The sequence below is a fragment of the Mobula hypostoma genome, chromosome 29 (genome assembly GCF_963921235.1).
Source record: "Mobula hypostoma chromosome 29, sMobHyp1.1, whole genome shotgun sequence".
NCBI lineage: Eukaryota > Metazoa > Chordata > Chondrichthyes > Myliobatiformes > Myliobatidae > Mobula > Mobula hypostoma.
The window spans coordinates 24192006-24212879 of NC_086125.1; the positions used below are offsets into that span (position 1 = coordinate 24192006).

Here is a 20874-nt window from a genome sequence, read left to right on the forward strand (position 1 = left end):
CCCCATACACACCCCGTACACACACCCCGTACACACTCCCCATACACACCCCATGTACACACTCCCCATACACACCCCATGTACACACACCCCGTACACACTCCCCATACACACCCCATGTACACACTCCCCATACACACCCCATGTACACACACCCCGTACACACTCTCCATACACACCCCATGTACACACACCCCGTACACACCCCATGTACACACTCCCCATACACACCCCATGTACACACACCCCGTACACACTCTCCATACACACCGCATGTACACACACCCCGTACACACTCCCCGTACACACTCCCCATACACACCCCATGTACACACACCCCGTACACACACCCCATACACACACCCCATACACACCCCATGTACACACTCCCCATACACACTCCCCATACACACCCCATGTACACACACCCCGTACACACTCCCCATACACACCCCATGTACAGACTCCCCATACACACCCCATGTACACACACCCCGTACACACTCTCCATACACACCCCATGTACACACACCCCGTACACACTCCCCGTACACACTCCCCATACACACCCCATGTACACACACCCCGTACACACTCCCCATACACACCCCGTACACACACCCCGTACACACTCCCCATACACACCCCATGTACACACTCCCCATACACACTCCCCATACACACCCCATGTACACACACCCCGTACACACTCCCCATACACACCCCATGTACACACTCCCCGTACACACTCCCCATACACACCCCATGTACACACTCCCCATACACACTCCCCATACACACCCCATGTACACACACCCCGTACACACTCCCCATACACACCCCGTACACACACCCCGTACACACACCCCATACACACCCCGTACACACACCCCGTACACACTCCCCATACACACCCCATGTACACACACCCCGTACACACTCCCCATACACACCCCATGTACACACACCCCGTACACACTCCCCATACACACCCCATGTACACACTCCCCATGCACACCCCATGTACACACACCCCGTACACACTCCCCATACACACCCCATGTACACACACCCCGTACACACTTCCCATACACACCCCGTACACACACCCCGTACACACTCCCCATACACACCCCATGTACACACACCCCGTACACACTCCCCATACACACCCCATGTACACACTCCCCATACACACCCCATGTACACACACCCCCTACACACTCCCCATACACACCCCATGTACACACACCCCGTACACACTCCCCATACACACCCCGTACACACACCCCGTACACACTCCCCATACACACCCCATGTACACACTCCCCATACACACTCCCCATACACACCCCGTACACACTCCCCATACACACCCCATGTACACACACCCCGTACACACCCCATGTACACACTCCCCATACACACCCCATGTACACACACCCCGTACACACTCTCCATACACACCGCATGTACACACACCCCGTACACACTCCCCGTACACACTCCCCATACACACCCCATGTACACACACCCCGTACACACACCCCGTACACACTCCCCATACACACCCCATGTACACACTCCCCATACACACTCCCCATACACACCCCATGTACACACACCCCGTACACACTCCCCATACACACCCCATGTACACACTCCCCATACACACCCCATGTACACACACCCCGTACACACACCCCGTACACACTCCCCATACACACCCCATGTACACACACCCCGTACACACTCCCCATACACACCCCATGTACACACTCCCCATACACACCCCATGTACACACACCCCGTACACACTCCCCATACACACCCCATGTACACACACCCCGTACACACCCCATGTACACACACCCCGTACACACTCCCCATACACACCCCATGTACACACACCCCGTACACACTCCCCATACACACCCCATGTACACACACCCCGTACAACACACCCCGTACACACTCCCCATACACACCCCATGTACACACTCCCCATACACACTCCCCATACACACTCCCCATACACACCCCATGTACACACACCCCGTACACACACCCCGTACACACTCCCCATACACACCCCATGTACACACTCCCCATACACACTCCCCATACACACCCCATGTACACACACCCCGTACACACTCCCCATACACACCCCATGTACACACTCCCCATACACACCCCATGTACACACACCCCGTACACACACCCCGTACACACTCCCCATACACACCCCATGTACACACACCCCGTACACACTCCCCATACACACCCCATGTACACACACCCCGTACACACACCCCGTACACACTCCCCATACACACCCCATGTACACACACCCCGTACATACACACCCCATGTACACACACACCCCGTACACACTCCCCATACACACCCCATGTACACACACCCCGTACACACTCCCCATACACACCCCATGTACACACACCCCGTACACACCCCATGTACACACACCCCGTACACACTCCCCATACACACCCCATGTACACACACCCCGTACACACTCCCCATACACACCCCATGTACACACACCCCGTACACACTCCCCATACACACCCCATGTACACACACCCCGTACACACTCCCCATACACACCCCGTACACACACCCCGTACACACTCCCCGTACACACCCCATGTACACACTCCCCATACACACCCCATGTACACACACCCCGCCCCTACACACCCCATGTACACACACCCCGTACACACTCCCCATACACACCCCATGTACACACTCCCCGTACACACCCCCTGTACACACACCCCGTACACACCCCATGTACACACACCCCGTACACACCCCATGTACACACACCCCGTACACACTCCCCATACACACCCCATGTACACACACCCCGTACACACTCCCCATACACACCCCATGTACACACTCCCCATACACACCCCATGTACACACACCCCGTACACACTCCCCATACACACCCCATGTACACACACCCCGTACACACTCCCCATACACACCCCATGTACACACTCCCCGTACACACTCCCCATCCACACCCCGTACACACACCCCGTACACACTCCCCATACACACCCCATGTACACACACCCCGTACACACTCCCCATACACACCCCATGTACACACACCCCGTACACACACCCCATACACACCCCGTACACACACCCCGTACACACTCCCCATACACACTCCCCATACACACCCCATGTACACACACCCCGTACACACTCCCCATACACACCCCATGTACACACACCCCGTACACACTCCCCATACACACCCCATGTACACACACCCCGTACACACTCCCCATACACACCCCATGTACACACTCCCCATACACACCCCATGTACACACACCCCGTACACACTCCCCATACACACCCCATGTACACACACCCCGTACACACTCCCCATACACACCCCATGTACACACTCCCCATACACACCCCATGTACACACACCCCGTACACACTCTCCATACACACCCCATGTACACACACCCCATGTACACACTCCCCGTACACACCCCATGTACACACTCCCCATACACACCCCATGTACACACACCCCGTACACACTCTCCATACACACCCCATGTACACACACCCCGTACACACTCCCCGTACACACTCCCCATACACACCCCATGTACACACACCCCGTACACACACCCCGTACACACTCCCCATACACACCCCATGTACACACTCCCCATACACACTCCCCATACACACCCCATGTACACACACCCCGTACACACTCCCCATACACACCCCATGTACACACTCCCCATACACACCCCATGTACACACACCCCGTACACACTCTCCATACACACCCCATGTACACACACCCCGTACACACTCCCCGTACACACTCCCCATACACACCCCATGTACACACACCCCGTACACACTCCCCATACACACCCCGTACACACACCCCGTACACACTCCCCATACACACCCCATGTACACACACCCCGTACACACACCCCGTACACACTCCCCATACACACCCCATGTACACACTCCCCATACACACTCCCCATACACACCCCATGTACACACACCCCGTACACACTCCCCATACACACCCCATGTACACACTCCCCGTACACACTCCCCATACACACCCCATGTACACACTCCCCATACACACTCCCCATACACACCCCATGTACACACACCCCGTACACACTCCCCATACACACCCCGTACACACACCCCGTACACACTCCCCATACACACCCCATGTACACACTCCCCATACACACCCCATGTACACACACCCCGTACACACTCCCCATACACACCCCATGTACACACACCCCGTACACACTCCCCATACACACCCCGTACACACACCCCGTACACACTCCCCATACACACCCCATGTACACACAACCCGTACACACTCCCCATACACACCCCATGTACACACTCCCCATACACACCCCATGTACACACACCCCGTACACACTCCCCATACACACCCCGTACACACACCCCGTACACACTCCCCATACACACCCCATGTACACACACCCCGTACACACTCCCCATACACACCCCATGTACACACTCCCCGTACACACTCCCCATCCACACCCCGTACACACACCCCGTACACACTCCCCATACACACCCCATGTACACACACCCCGTACACACTCCCCATACACACCCCATGTACACACTCCCCATACACACCCCATGTACACACACCCCGTACACACTCCCCATACACACCCCGTACACACTCCCCATACACACCCCATGTACACACACCCCGTACACATTCCCCATACACACGCCATGTACACACACCCCGTACACACTCCCCATACACACCCCGTACACACACCCCGTACACACTCCCCATACACACCCCATGTACACACACCCCGTACACACTCCCCATACACACCCCATGTACACACACCCCATACGCACTCCCCATACACACTCCATGTACACACACCCCGTACACACCCCATGTACACACACCCCGTACACACTCCCCATACACACCCCATGTACACACTCCCCATACACACTCCCCATACACACCCCGTACACACTCCCCATACACACCCCGTACACACACCCCGTACACACTCCCCATACACACCCCATGTACACACTCCCCATACACACCCCATGTACACACACCCCGTACACACTCCCCATACACACCCCGTACACACTCCCCATACACACCCCATGTACACACACCCCGTACACATTCCCCATACACACGCCATGTACACACACCCCGTACACACTCCCCATACACACCCCGTACACACACCCCGTACACACTCCCCATACACACCCCATGTACACACACCCCGTACACACTCCCCATACACACCCCATGTACACACACCCCATACGCACTCCCCATACACACTCCATGTACACACACCCCGTACACACCCCATGTACACACACCCCGTACACACTCCCCATACACACCCCATGTACACACACCCCGTACACACTCCCCATACACACCCCATGTACACACACCCCGTACACACCCCATGTACACACTCCCCATACACACCCCATGTACACACACCCCGTACACACTCCCCATACACACCCCATGTACACACACCCCGTACACACTCCCCATACACACCCCATGTACACACACCCCGTACACACTCCCCATACACACCCCATGTACACACACCCCGTACACACCCCATGTACACACTCCCCATACACACCCCATGTACACACACCCCGTACACACTCCCCATACACACCCCATGTACACACACCCCGTACACACCCCATGTACACACTCCCCATACACACCCCATGTACACACCCCCCATACACACCCCATGTACACACACCCCGTATGCACTTCCCATACACACCCCATGTACACACACCCCGTACACACTCCCCATACACACCCCATGTACACACACCCCGTACACACTCCCCATACACACCCCATGTACACACACCCCGTCCACACCCCATGTACACACACCCCGTACACACTCCCCATACACACCCCATGTACACACTCCCCATACACACCCCATGTACACACACCCCGTACACACTCCCCATACACACCCCATGTACACACACCCCGTATGCACTCCCCATACACACTCCATGTACACACTCCCCATACACACTCCATGTACACACTCCCCATACACACCCCATGTACACACACCCCATACGCACTCCCCATACACACTCCATGTACACACTCCCCATACACACCCCATGTACACACACCCCATACGCACTCCCCATACACACTCCATGTACACACTCCCCATACACACCCCATGTACACACACCCCGTGTACACTCCCCATACATACTCCACGTACACACACCCTGTACACACTGCACTCCTCACACACACACCCCGTGTACACTCCCCATACACACTCCATGTACACACACCCTGTACACACTGCACTCCTCACACACACACCCCACGTACACTCCCCATACGCACTCCATGTACACACACCCTGTACACACTGCACTCCTCATACACACACACCCTGTATGCACTCCATGTACGTACTCCCCGTACGCACTCCCCACATATACTCCTTGTGAACACTCCCTGTACAGACACTGCACACACTCCCCATACACATTCCTTGTGAACACTCCCCGTACACACTCCCTGTACACACTCCCCATACACAATCTCCACATACACACCTTGTGAACACTTCCTGTACAGGCACCGCACACACTCCCCGTACACACTCCTCACATACACACAGCTTATGCACACTCCTTGTACACATTCCCCATACACACTCCATGTACACACTGAACATACACACTCCTTGCACACACTTCTCGTACACACACCTCGTACACACACCCTGTTCACACACCCCGTTCATTCCTTCCGAACACTCCCTGTACCCACTCCTCATACACACTCCTTGTACGCACTTCATGTACGCATTCCTTGTACACAGTCCCCGTACACACTCTCAGTACTTTCTGTGTACACACACCCTGTACACACTCCCCACACACACTCCCCACATACTCTCCTTGTGAACACTCCCCATGCACATACCTCATACACACTCCCTCTACACGCTCCCTGTACACACTCAGCATACACGCTCCACATTCAGTTTCCACCCACATTATCCATGTATACCCTCCTTGACTTGCTGAATATTTTCTTCCAAGACCCTCACCCAGGCTCTGTTATCCAGTTTCCTTCCCTCCGTCCCCACCCACCCAGCTCCCTTACCAGTTCTCCACTCTCCTTTCTTGTCAGACTGTATTGTTTGCCTCCACACCTCTGTTGCTATCCCCATGATTCCCTCATCCACTACGTGCCAATCAACTGCCCCTCACCTGGGTTGACCTACTGCGTGCCAGCTCTCCGCCCACCTCTACTCCAACTCACTCCCAAGCCCGAAGCACCGGCTGCCTCGCCCTCCGCTGGCTTCCACCAGTTTGAAAGTTCTTTTGCTGGGGTTTCAGCAACCGTTAGTGTGTTGAAGGCACAGAGTCACTGCAGCATCGGGTATCTCAGCATATTCTCCTCTGACCTCAGGCCTCTTTTATTCAAAGTATGAACTACTGTCACTTTGCTTTGCCCCATCATTTCCCACTAGGTGTTCTACTAGTTATTCTGGCAATGTATCTGACCATTTGCCGCATTGAGCCTTAGTAGAACAATGTCATCTGTGTCATTGCTGTCTCTTTTCCCACAGTCTTGCAGGTCATTATTGTCTCTCTAAATCCTTAATAAGGACTTCGATCAACCTTGTCGAGACCATAAGATATAGCCGCAAATTAGACCATTCGGCCTATCGACACTGCTTGCTCTACCATACTGCGTTCATCTGTAGATCAAAAAAAAACGAGTGCAAAGGATACTTAAATGTAGAAAAAACTGGCGGTTCATCCACATTGGGCTCCAGATCTCCATCGCTGTCTCGGCCTGTCAAGCCCAGTGCTGTACGAGAGTTTGACCCTGTGATAAACAGTAACAGCAAGAAATGGCTATTTACAGTAACGTCACCAACGATGGCAACGGGTGCAAGTTTGCTGACATGTTAGTCCATGATAATTTAAGGTGACCTGGAAAAGGATTATTGGACGCACAAAGATGGCAGGACGGTTGGGCCTATTACAGAGCTGGACAGGGAGCTCGGAGAGTGAAAGGGGTTAGGATCTGGTAGCTGAAGGCATGGCTTGGAGTGAAGGAAACCAGGAACCTGCCGTGCCCAGGACTGGAGGAGGGTGAAAAAACAGAGAACTTTAGGGATGCAGAAGATCTCACAGACAGGAGGCACAAGCTGTGAAGGGACCACAACAAGAACTTTAAAATCTTTGTAGTGATAGTCTGGGAGCCAGTGATGGGGTGATGGGATTGATATGAGCAACACACACAAAATGCCAGAGGAACTCAGCAGGTCAGGTAGCAACTATGGAGGGGTATAAACAGTTGACCTTATGGGCTGAGACCCTTCATCAGGACTTGAAAACATCAACTGTTTATTCTCTTCCATAGATGCTGCCTGACCTGCTGAGTTCCTCCAGCATTTTGTATGCCTTGCTCTGGATTTCCAGCATCTGCAGACTCAGTCAATGTGAATTAGGATCCGGGCAGCAGAGATTTGGAAGAGTTCCTGCTTGCTGAGGGTGGAATTTGGAATTCAGTCAAGATTAGGAGTTGCTGACGGCAAAGCTGGCACCGCACTGGGGTTACAGGTCTCAGCAGCCCCAATCATCTAAAACCAGACAATGAACTTGCACAGCAGGAACAGGATGAGCTCCAAGCTGCCTCTTACCTTTCAGTCCCAGCAAAGGCAGTGGGTTGTTCCTGCCCACACTCCGAAACACATATTCCACATAGCGGCTTCCAGGAAAGCCGTCTTCCTCCGCGTCTGGGAACCTGGGATCCTTGGAAAAGAGGCTGGAAATCTGCACGACCAAAATGGAATGAGAGCATTGCGGCAGATCAACCTCCAGTAAAGGAAGTGGAATAAAGTGGAAAGAAACAGCAAATGACAGGAGCCATCAAATGATTCAGAATGACAGCTGGTGAAGATATGGGTTAATCTTGTTGTGTGGATCAGCAAAAGGTCTTAGTTAATTGATTGAAAATGGGAATGTGACCATATTACATTATATGATTACTATAATGAAAGACCACAGTACCATGATTACTATAATTATGATAAGTGCTCATATTACATTACACTTCTTTTGCTTTCAGAGTTTTATGCCATGACTTCCCTGTAATAAAGTTGCTATGTTACACTGTCACTTTGGCAAGTGCAATGTGAACATTCACTTTGAGAGGATCAGAATATAAAAGCAAAGATGTTACGCTGAGGCGTGCTAAGGTATTGGTCAGACCGCACTTGGAGCATCGTGGACAGTTTTGGGCTCTTTGTCTAAGAAACGGTTAGACAGGATCCAGAGGAGTTTCACGAGAATGATCCTGGGAATGAAAGGATTAATGTTTGAGGAACGTTTGATGGCTCTAGGCCTGTACTCGCTGGAGCTTAGAAGAATGAGGATGAGGGGAGGGATCTCATTGAAACCAATTGAATATTGAAAGGCCTAGATAAGAGGGAATGTGGAGAAAATGTTTCCTACAGTGCGGGAGTCTTGGACCAGAGGGCACAGCCTCAGAATAGAAGAATGTCCCTTTAGAACAGGGGCGAGGAGGTGTTCTTTAAGGTGTTAAATTTGTGGAATTCTTTGCCACAGATGGTTGTGGAGGCCAGGTCATTGAGTATATTTAAAGTGAAGGTTGATAGGTTCCTTGACTAGTAAGGCTGTCAAAGGTTATCGGGAGAAAGCAGGAGAGAGAGATGATAAATCAGCTGAGATAGAATGATGGAGCAGACTCAACAGGCTGAATGGCCTAATTTTGCTCCTATGTCTTGGGCTCTAATGGTCTACAGTCATTGGTTCTCTTTTGCTAACCAGCCTTAGTGGATCAAGTTGTGGTCAGCAGATTTTGCTAACTTCTGGTAATTTTTCCAGCCTCCCTTCTCTCTTTTTCCATATCCCATTCTGGCTCCCCCTAACTCTTTCACTTCCCCTCACCTGCTCATCACCTCCCTTTGATGCCCCTCCTTCTTCCCTTTCTTCCATGGTCCACTCTCCTCTCCAGCAGATTCCTTCTCCTTCAGCCTTTTCCCTGTTCCACCTATCACCTCCCCCACCAACACACCTTCCTCATCACCTGGTCTCCTCTATTACCTGCCAGCTTGTACTCCAGCTGCTCCCCACACCTTGTTCTGGCTTCTTCCCCCTTCCTTTCCGGTCTTGATAAGCAGTCCCCAGCCCGAAACGTTGACTGCTTCTTCCCTCCATAGAAGCAGCCTGACCTGCAGAGTTCCTCCAGCATTTTGTGTGTGTGTGTGTGTGTGTGTGTGTGTGTGTTTCACTAATCACAGCTGTTATACGTATTTTAATGCTAACCAAAGCATGCTGATGAAGATGATGCAAAGAGAGCAGCTGGTGATGGCGGTATGGCTGGTAGAGACACTGCACCATAACCCTGGTGACCCGGTTCAGTCCCGACCTCGGGTCCTGTCTGGGTGCAGCTTGCATATTACCATCTGGGTTTCCCCCTTGCTACTCCGGTTCCCTCCCACATCCCGATATGACACACAGGTCTATAGGGTAATTGGCCCCTGTATGTTGTACATTGCCCCTTGCGTGTGGCTGAGAGGTAGAATCTAGAGGGGTGGGGAATGATTTACTGGGAGCGTGAGGAGAATAAGTAGTTGGATTATACCGTGCAGGATTAGTGTAACTGGGAGGTTGATGTTCAGAACAGACTGGATGGACCAATGGTTCTGTTTCAGTACTCTTTCTGCCCATGACTGTAAGAGAACATAGATTACTGAGCATGGTACTGTCGTAGTTTATTTATTTATTGCTTTTACTGTAGAGATACAATGTGTTAAAAGGCACGCCTTGCCCGATGAGCATAAACCATCCAATTACACCCATATTAACCTACCAACTCATACACCTATGGAATGTGGGTGGAAACCAGATCACCCAGAGGAAAGACATGCAGTCACGGGGAGAACATACAACGTGGGCTTCCTCTGGGTGCGGAGGAATTGAATCTGGGTCGCTGATGCTTCAATAGCATTACGCCAACCACCACTCTATCGTGCCACCCTAAATCTGATGGGAATGTGAGAAGAATTAAAAGATTGGATGATATAGGATTAATGTAAATGGGTAGTCAATGGTCAGCACAGACTTGGTGGCCCGAAGGGCCTGTTTCTATCTACACCTCTAAGAGAACAAGGATTAGTGAGTCTTGTGATGCTTCAGTTTGATGGGTGATAGAGATTAAAACTAGATGTTATGTTTCTACAGATCTAGAAACTGTTCATCGGCTACCATTCTCCCTCCCTCCAGTCAGTCACAGGTACCTGCTCCTCGTCTGAAGCTCTGGTTCGCTTGCACCTCTTCGCTCTGGCTGAAAGATGAAGAAAACATCAGATGAGGAGCCAAACTGAGACAAAACATAAAAGAGATTGTTGAATTAGGGTGGTTTCCTGTAGTTTAACTTTCATACGTTTGCTTATGTTTTTATATAATCACCTAGATATATGTAATTATTCTGTGAATGTTGCCTGACCTTCCGAACTCCTCCAGCATTTTGTGTGTGCTACTAATTGAAGTGTTTTGAACTAATTTAACCACCAGGTATGGATTCCGATAATCTGAGCAGACTGTTTATAAGTTCTGAAGAAAGGTCCTGGACATAAAACTCTTCTTCTCTCTCCACAGATGCTGCTTGATCTGTCGACTATGTTTTCCCAGCATTTTCCATTTCCATTTCAGTTTCTTTTTAATTTTTATTCTGATGAGCTACCAATTCAAAATGAAAGGCAGTGTCAGTTTTCATTGGGGAATTTCAAACCAATGGTCTATTTTTTTTTTCTCTGAAATTTGAAGGAATACTGAAGCCACTCTAGTTCTGCGAACTTTTGGTGTTAAGTGTTGAAAAGGCAGTTTTGCAGAGTTCAGAAAGATGAAGCCAAGGGAAAGGAGTAGGGAGGGATCCAACCTGCCTGCCTCAGGCCCATGGGTAATCCCTCAAGCCTCAGCTCTGAGCTTGTATGTGTGCCGATGTGTTCTTTAACAACTGAGCTCAGAGGTCATAGCTCTACCACCCCTGTCAGGTTCACAGCCTTTGGTTCTGATTCCAGAGCTCTCAGCTAGTTTGTTCTAGCATAGCTGATCACTCAGTTGATTCCTTGTGACTTGCACACAGACTGAATAAGTCCTCATCTTTTCAATTCTTTCCCTCTACCATCAGATTCCTGAATGGACAATGAAGCAAAACATGAACATTACCTCAGCAAATTTGATGTCAACTCCCTTGTCCATTCGTCCCCCCCATCCCTCCCCACTGATCTCCCTCCTGGCACTTATCCGTGTAAGCGGAACAAGTGCTACACATGCCCTTACACTTCCTCCCTTACCACCATTCGGGGCCCCAAACAGTCCTTCCAGGTGAGGCATCACTTCACCAGTGAGTCGACTGGGGTGATATACTGCGTCCGGTGCTCCCGATGTGGCCTTTTATATATTGGTGAGACCCGACGCAGACTGGGGGACCGCTTTGCTGAACATCTACGCTCTGTACGCCAGAGAAAGCAGGATCTCCCAGTGGCCACACATTTTAATTCCACATCCCATTCCCATTCTGACATGTCTATCCACGGCCTCCTCTACTGTAAAGATGAAGCCACACTCAGGTTGGAGGAACAACACCTTATATTCCGTCTGGGTAGCCTCCAACCTGATGGCATGAACATCGACTTCTCTAACTTCCGCTAAGGCCCCACCTCCCCCTCGTACCCCATCTGTTACTCATTTTTATGCACACATTCTTTCTCTCACTCTCCTTTTTCTCCCTCTGTCCCTCTGAATATACCTCTTGCCCATCCTCTGGGTCATCCCCCCCCCCTTGTCTTTCTTCCCGGACCTCCTGTCCCATGATCCTCTCGTATCCCCTTTTGCCTATCACCTGTCCAGCTCTCGGCTCTATCCCTCCCCCTCCTGTCTTCTCCTATCATTTTGCATCTCCCCCTCCCCCTCCAGCTTTCAAATCCCTTACTCACTCTTCCTTCAGTTAGTCCTGACGAAGGGTCTCGGCCTGAAACGTCGACTGCGCCTCTTCCTATAGATGCTGCTTGGCCTGCTGTGTTCACCAGCAACTTTGATGTATGTCTCAGGAATTTTGTTCTCTTTTTACACAACTTATTTAATTTATTGTTTAATATATTTCTTTTTGTAATTTATAGCATTTTTAATGTATTGCACTGTACTGCTGCTGCAAAACAACAAATTTCACAGTACGTCAGTGATAATAAACCTGATTCTGATTCTGATTCAACCTGATCATTATAAACATTGGAGATTCATTGATGTCATAGCTGGGTATACAGGAGAGCTGTCAGTGCCGAGCAATTTAATTGCACAGATAAATATCACTTCAGCTTATCAAACAAAAACTTGCTCCTTGCCGTCTCAACAGAAGGCATAAAAGTAATGAAACTTAACTCTTTAACCGATCAGTGCTCAGTCAATTTCTGTATAACTAGGTGCAGGTTTCATGAACCCCCATTGTCAATAATGCATCTGTATTTCAATGTTAGAACATAGAATATTATAGCACAGTGCAGGCCCTTTGGTCTTGAGCTGACCTTTTAACCAACTCGAAGATCAATCTAACTCTTCCCTTCCACATAACCCTCTTTTTTTCTATCACCCATGAGCTTATCTAAGAGTTTCTTAAATGCCTCTAATGTCTCTACTTCTACCATTATCCCTGGCAGCACACTGTCGTTGACTGTTTTTGACACTAGCTGGAAGTTTGCCGCATTGAACCCAACGTTGACGTTCATTTTGTGAATCCTATCTTGAGACATATTGTCTGGGCCAGCATCCATGTCCTTTTTTAAGACTGTCGAAAGCATTTAAAAGTGAAACTTTTCAGAAGAGTAACATTATCAGACTGAGCTAGGGGTAAATTGAATGTCAACTTTGTTATAAGAAAAGCATACAGAGATTTAAACTGTTTCACCAGACTATCCATTCTTAGGACAACACACCTCTGCAGGCATCTTGATCTGTGACTGCATCTCCAACTTGCAAAGAGTTTGGGTTACAAATGGTTCTCAGGGGTAGAACTCTACTGTAACCTGGGAAGGACCAAGTGTCATAGAGTCATAGAACACCCGAGCACAAAAAAGACCTTTCAGCCCATCTAGTCAATGCTAAACTATTAATCTGGCTAGTCCCATTGACCTATAGTAGGGCCATACCCCTCCGTATCCCTCCTAGCCATGTTCCTATCTAAATTTCTCTTAAATGTTGGAATCAAACCCAAATCCACCACTTCCACTAGCAGCTTGCTCCACACTTTCACCATCCTCTGAGTGAAGAAGTTCCCCCACATGTTCCCCTTCAACATATCACCTTTCATCCTTAACCCATCACATCTAGTTCTAGTCTCACCCATCACCAAGTTGGAAAAGCCTGCTTGCTTTAACCTTGTCTATACCCCTCATAATTTTATATATGTCTATCAAACCTCCCCTCATTCTCCTACGCTCTAGGGAACGAAGTTCTAACCTGTTCAACCTTTCCTTATAACTCAGGTCCTCAAGTCCTGGCAAAATGCTTGTTAAATTTTCTCTGCACTCTTTCAATCTTATAGAAATCTTTCCTGTGGGTAGGTGACTAGAACTACACACAATACTCCAAATTAAGCCTCACCAACGTTTTATACAACTTCAACATTAACATCCGAACTTTTGTATTCAACGCTTTGATTTATGAAGGCCAATGTGCCAAAAGCTCTCTTTACAATCCTTCCTACCAGTGAGCCACTTTCAAGGAATTATGGATCTGTATTCCCAAATCCCCCTGTTCCATCAGTAGACATCTGGACTTATGTACTGCCAGAACCCAAAACCTAGGAGCAGTTCTAGTGTCCCGGTTTGGTCTTCAACATTGTTTTAAAGACTCACCATTCAGCCGGCTCTCTCGGTTAATCTTCACTTGCTGGAAAGTCTGTGGGGAAACAGAAATTGGGATTGCGTTGGTTATTCCGCCTTGACAAATGTATGGTTCACCTCTGTGCTTCATGTCACAGCAGCTACATGGAAGAACATTTTATAAAGACGGAATTGAAGGAAGGGCTTTTAAAAGTGCACACTCAGTGGCCATTTCATTAGGTACACCTGTACACCTGTTCATTAATGCAAATATTCAATCAGCCAATCATGTGGCAGCAACTCAATACATAAAAGCATGCAAACATGGTCAAGAGGTTCAGTTGTTGTTCAGACCAAACATCAGAATGGGGAAGAAATGTAATCTAAGTGACTCTGACTGTGGAATGATTGTTGGTGCCAGATGGGGTGGTTTGAGTATCTCAGAAACTGCTGATCTCCTGGGATTTTCATACACAACATTCTCTGGAGTTCACAGAGAATGGTGAGAAAAACAAAAAGGCATTCAGTGAGCTGAGGTTCTGTAGACAAAAGCTCCTCGTTAATGAGAGAGGTCAGAGGAGAATGGTCAGACTGGTTCAGGCTGACAGAAGGGCGACAGTAACTCAAATAACCACGCTTTGTAACAGTGGTGGGCAGAAGAGCATCTCTGAACACACAACACATTGAACTTGAAGTGGATGGGCGACAGCAGCAGAAGACCATTAACATGCACTCAGCGGCCATTTTATTAGGTACAGGAGCTATCTCATAAAATGGCCACTGAATGTACATTTCTTTGCTTAATGCCAATTGTATCACCTTAACTGCACCTTGTAGGGTGAGGTTAGTACCCAGAATGCTATAGGCAGCGCAATAATGTTGCTGCTAGAGCCACTGCTTCACGGTGCCAGGGGTTCAACGCTGAGCTTGGGCACTGCCAGTACGTAGTTTGCACATTCGCCCAGTGAATGTGTGGGTTTCCTCCGAGTGCTCCGGCTTCCTCCCATTTCCCAAAAACCTACAGGTTGCTGGGTTAATTGACCATTGTAAATTGCCCCGAGCGGGTAGAGTGGTAGAATCTGAGGAGAGGAGACTAGAATGCAAGGAGAATTACAAAAATGGGCTGAATCTGTGCTGTATCTCCTCATAACAATGGAAGAGTGGTGATGTAGAGGGGCCAAAAAGCACATTCAGTCAGGAACTGCTTTATCAGCAACATTCTGTAGCCACTAGAGTTTAGAAGAATGAGGGGGATCGCATTGAAACCTATCAAATAGTGAAAGGCCTTGAAAGAGTGGATGTAGAGAGGGTGATTCCTACAGTCTAGGACCAGAGGGCGCAGCCTCAGAATACAATGACATCACTTCAAAACAGAGACAAGGAAGAATTTCTTTAGCCAGAGGTTGGTGAATCTGTGGAATTTATTGCCACAGACGGCCATGGAGCAGAAGTCATTTGGTAGAGTTAAAGCGGAGGTTGGTAGGTTCTTCATTAGTCAGGGCATGAAAGTTTAAAAGGAGAGGGCAGGAGAATGGGGTTGAGTGGGATAATAAGCCAGCTGTGATGGAATGGCAGAGAGACTCAGTGGCCCGAGTGGCCTAATTCTGCTGCTATGTCTTGCAGATTTTTAGGGTGGGGTGGAGGAAAGGAGGGCTAAGTAACTCGCTGTCGGATAGAGTGCATCGCTCCTTATTACAGCTCAAAACGTGCCTCACCTGTTGCCTTTCATCGTTAGACAGAGGGGATCCACTGGGCGTTTCCACTTCCTCCTTGATAGAAGGTGACTGGAAGGAGACAACATGCTAGGTTAATGAGGCCAGATCCTGGGGACTCCTGACTTTCCAAACTCATCACATTGCGTGGATCCCAAATTGGATCAAACCAGCCAAGTTCTGGGTTTTCAATGGGTAGCTCTCTCACTGGCACTTTAGATTTGTCCACGGATTTCACAATTCCCTGTAATCTGTTTGGTCACCATGAGTACTCAAAGTATTTTCTTCAGTACAGGAGTTTTGCCCCAAAACAGAATAAGGAATAGAAAAAGAGAGAAGGGGGGGATGGAGAAGAAACTACCAGAAGTTATAGAAATCAGTGTTCATGCCATTCAGATGGAGACTGCCCAGTCGGAATAAATACTGGATGACATGATCTGACTCCATGGAGATAATCAGCATTACACTCAGTATCACTTCACAGTTTCCTAAGGCAGGACTGCCAACACTGGCCCTTGGAGCAATGGTTTAGAAACTGTTCACTGCCACTGAAGAGACACGTGTAGTCCTAGGCCAGGGACACATGAGCTCTCGGGACTTAAACTGCTCCTGGACTCAAAATGCTTAACACCGGCAGGACTTCAGCAGACAGGGCTGTGGCATTATAATTACACCCTGGGAGGCTGCAGGAATTTATGGAAGGTGGGAAGAAGATTGCAGGGTGGCAGAGTAGTATGATAGTGTAGGGGTTAGCGCAATCGCTTTGCAACACTAGCTGTCAATCCCTACAGTCGTCCGTGAGGAGACCGTACATTCACACTGTGACCGCGTGAATCTCCTCTGGGTGCTCCGGTGAGCGAGTTATTGACACGCAATGTTGGCTCCGGAAGCGTGACAACATTTGCGGGCTTCCCCACACACATCCTCGGGCTGCGTTGGTGTTTGCCGTTAAACAATGAATTTCACTTTATGTTTTGATATGCATGTGTCCAAAAAAAGATCATCTTTAACTTTACCGGTTCTGGCTGGAGGACTGCGTTTTCATCCGGAAACTCTTCCTGACAGCTGGAAGGAACAAGACCAGGTTAGTCGTTCAAAGCCAAATAATTCACTGGATTTCAGGGATAATCTGCAGAATTAAATCTGAGCTTTCGGCTCCACCACAAGTCTGGAAAAGACCATTTGATCACTTTGTACTACAATAGATTTTGTATTTTATTTTTAAGGACACAAGTTTAAGGTGCTGGGGAGCAGGTACAGAGGAGATGTCAGGAGTAAGTTTTTTTACACAGAGAGCAGTGAGTGCATGGAATGGGCTGCTGGCAACAGTGGTGGAGGCGGATACAACAGGGTCTTTTAAGAGACTTTTGGATAGGTACACGGAGCTTAGTAAAATAGAGGGCTATGGGTAAGCCTAGTAATTTCTAAGGTAGGGACATGTTCAGCACAACTTTGTGGGCCAAAGGGCCTGTATTGTGCTGCAGGTTTTCTATGTTTCCATACTTGAATTGTAGGTTTATCTTGTATAGTTTGGTATAATTTAAGAACAAAGCACTGACAACAATGTTATGGCAAACTAATTAAATTAGAAATTAAAAGCCTACTAATCTTGTCCTTTCTACCTACACTTCCATATCCCCCCATTCTCTGGGCATACCTGCTTTTGCTGCTGTTTGTGCAAAGGGAGGCGGGGCTTCAGGGCTTCGGTGTTTCTTGTTCGGTGGGTGTCTGTGAAGAGTATGAATTTCAGCTTGTATACTGTATGCATATTCTGATATGAAAATAAACCTACGAACCTTATGTCTTTCTTGTGAACATTCTGCCTGTGATGATATTGTAAGTAAGGTTTTCATTGCACCTGTGCATAAATGTACTTGTGCATCTGACAGTAAACTTGACCTTGATTTTGAATAAAATCCAGGATAGATCAAGGCCCTTTCCTGTGGCTTAGCTTTATTCTTCTCGACCACATTATTGCTCTTCCGTAGGGAGCTCTCGTACCCTGTCTGCAATGGGTCATGTCCTTTGTCATATACAGGCAAAGTTTCCTGTAGTTAGAGGGTATTCCCCTTTGCACTGCAGAAGGGATACTGGGGAAGGGTAAGAAATGGATTATTGTGTTCTTGGAGTTGGATCAGGAAATAATAGTTATAGAAAGTTCTTTGGAAGCAAAATGTACATGTCCCTTCCTTTCCAGTCTTGATGAAGGTTCTCGGCCTGAAACATCAACTGTTTATTCCCCTCCATAGATGCTGCCTGAGCTGCTGAGTTCCTCCAGTATTTTGTGTGTGATGCTTGTGGTTACGGCCACTTTATTAGGTGTTCATAACAAAGAAATGACCATTAGCTAACTCACTCTACTGTAAGAAAGACCAAAGAAAGAAAAGACAAAGAGCAAAGAACTTGTGACTGTCTTTCTACTGAAAACTAGCTCAAACAGGAGAGATAAGAAAAAAATTTTGATAAGAACAGCCAACACGCCAGTTTGATTTCTTGCACAGCACAGGTTGCAAAGAAACTACAAAACATACAGAACAGTGATAACACAAATTACTGAAAATCCACTAAACATTACAGGCAAGCAGGTGATTATACAAACATAAAAGCAAGCATAAAGGAAGTTAAACTACAAGAAAAATGACAAATTTGACAATGACTAATCTAATGCTGGAGATGTGAGAATGGGAATAGGGAGGGAAGAGGGAGAATAAAGAGTCTTAACCCACTGCCAATGATACAGACCTGGGATTCAGGGCAGATAGTCTCTCCAGTTCCTGCTGTAGGTGCTGCTGAACATCCCCTTGCTTCAACTCCTCCTGACACAGAGGACATCGCAGAAATACACAGGTGTCATGTGCGGTCTTAACATCTGCAGAAGACACACAGACACTGACTGTGAGCCCGGCCCTTCAAATCCAACCTAACTCTATCCTGATGAAGGGTCTCGGCCCAAAATGTCAACTGTTTATTCCTCTCCATAAATGCTGCCTGACCTGCTGAGTTCCTCCAACATTTTATATGTGTTACTCTGGATTTCCAGCACCTGCAGAATCTCTTGTGTTTTCAGTTTTGTTTTTCTTATTGCTCTATTTCTGTTGTTTCTTGTAAAATTTGTGTCGGCGCGTGGTCAAGTGGTTAAGGCGTTTGTCTAGTGATCTGAAGGTCACTAGTTCGAGCCTTGGCTGAGGCAGCGTGTTGTGTCCTTAAGCAAGGCACGTAACCACACATTGCTCTGTGATGACACCGGTGCCAAGCTGTATGGGTCCTAATACCCTTCCCTTGGACAACATCGGTGGCGTGGAGAGGGGAGACTTGCAGCATGGGCAACTGCCAGTCTTCCATACAACCTTGCCCAGGCCTACGGCCTGGAAACTTTCAAAGGCGCAAATCCATGGTCTCACGAGACTAACGGATGCCTATTATGTTTAATTTATGTTTTTCATTGCACATGAGACAATAAACTCAATTTGACTTTAAATTTTGTGCCCTATTCCTACTCTCCCACCTCCTATGTAATAATGTCATCCCTTCAAAAATACTTTTCCTAAAGTATAAAGCACTTCTGGACACATTGATGCTATAGATATGCAAATTGTCATAACCTGCTCTCTGCCTCACAGCTTGGCCTGGCACATTAGTGTAACACACTATTATAGCACCAGCAACCCAGTCACCAGATGCGCCACGGAAAGCATCCAATCCAGATGCACCACAGAAAGCATCCAATCCGGATGCACCACGGAAAGCATCCAATCCAGATGCACCACAGAAAGCATCCAATCCAGACGCACCACGGAAAGCATCCAATCCGGATGCACCACGGAAAGCATCCAATCCAGATGCACCACAGAAAGCATCCAATCCAGATGCACCACAGAAAGCATCCAATCCAGATGCACCACAGAAAGCATCCAATCCAGATGCATCACAGCTCAGTGTGGTGATTGCTATGCCCAAGAATGCAAGAATCTGCAGAGAGTTGTGAGTGTAGCCCACTCCATCACACAAACCATCCTCCCCTCCACCGACTCCATCTACATTTCCTGTCAGAAAGGAGCCCAAATCCTTACTTACAGCAGACCACTCGCAGACAGCACTTTAAA

At 48.7% G+C, this 20874-nt stretch overlaps 1 protein-coding gene across 1 annotated transcript in view; it reads right to left on the bottom strand.

Annotated features, from left to right (window-relative positions):
• LOC134339295 (E3 ubiquitin-protein ligase Rnf220-like) overlaps positions 1-20874 on the bottom strand; it is a 64873-nt gene that overhangs the window by 13808 nt on the left and 30191 nt on the right. The window contains exons 3-10 of the mRNA XM_063035671.1: positions 19514-19640; positions 17788-17836; positions 16775-16843; positions 15093-15135; positions 14172-14261; positions 11478-11524; positions 8856-8988; positions 7939-8035 (exon numbers count right to left, since the gene is read on the bottom strand). Of these exons, the coding sequence (XP_062891741.1) occupies positions 7939-8035; positions 8856-8988; positions 11478-11524; positions 14172-14261; positions 15093-15135; positions 16775-16843; positions 17788-17836; positions 19514-19640 (655 nt within the window). The remainder of the gene's footprint in view (positions 1-7938; positions 8036-8855; positions 8989-11477; positions 11525-14171; positions 14262-15092; positions 15136-16774; positions 16844-17787; positions 17837-19513; positions 19641-20874) is intronic.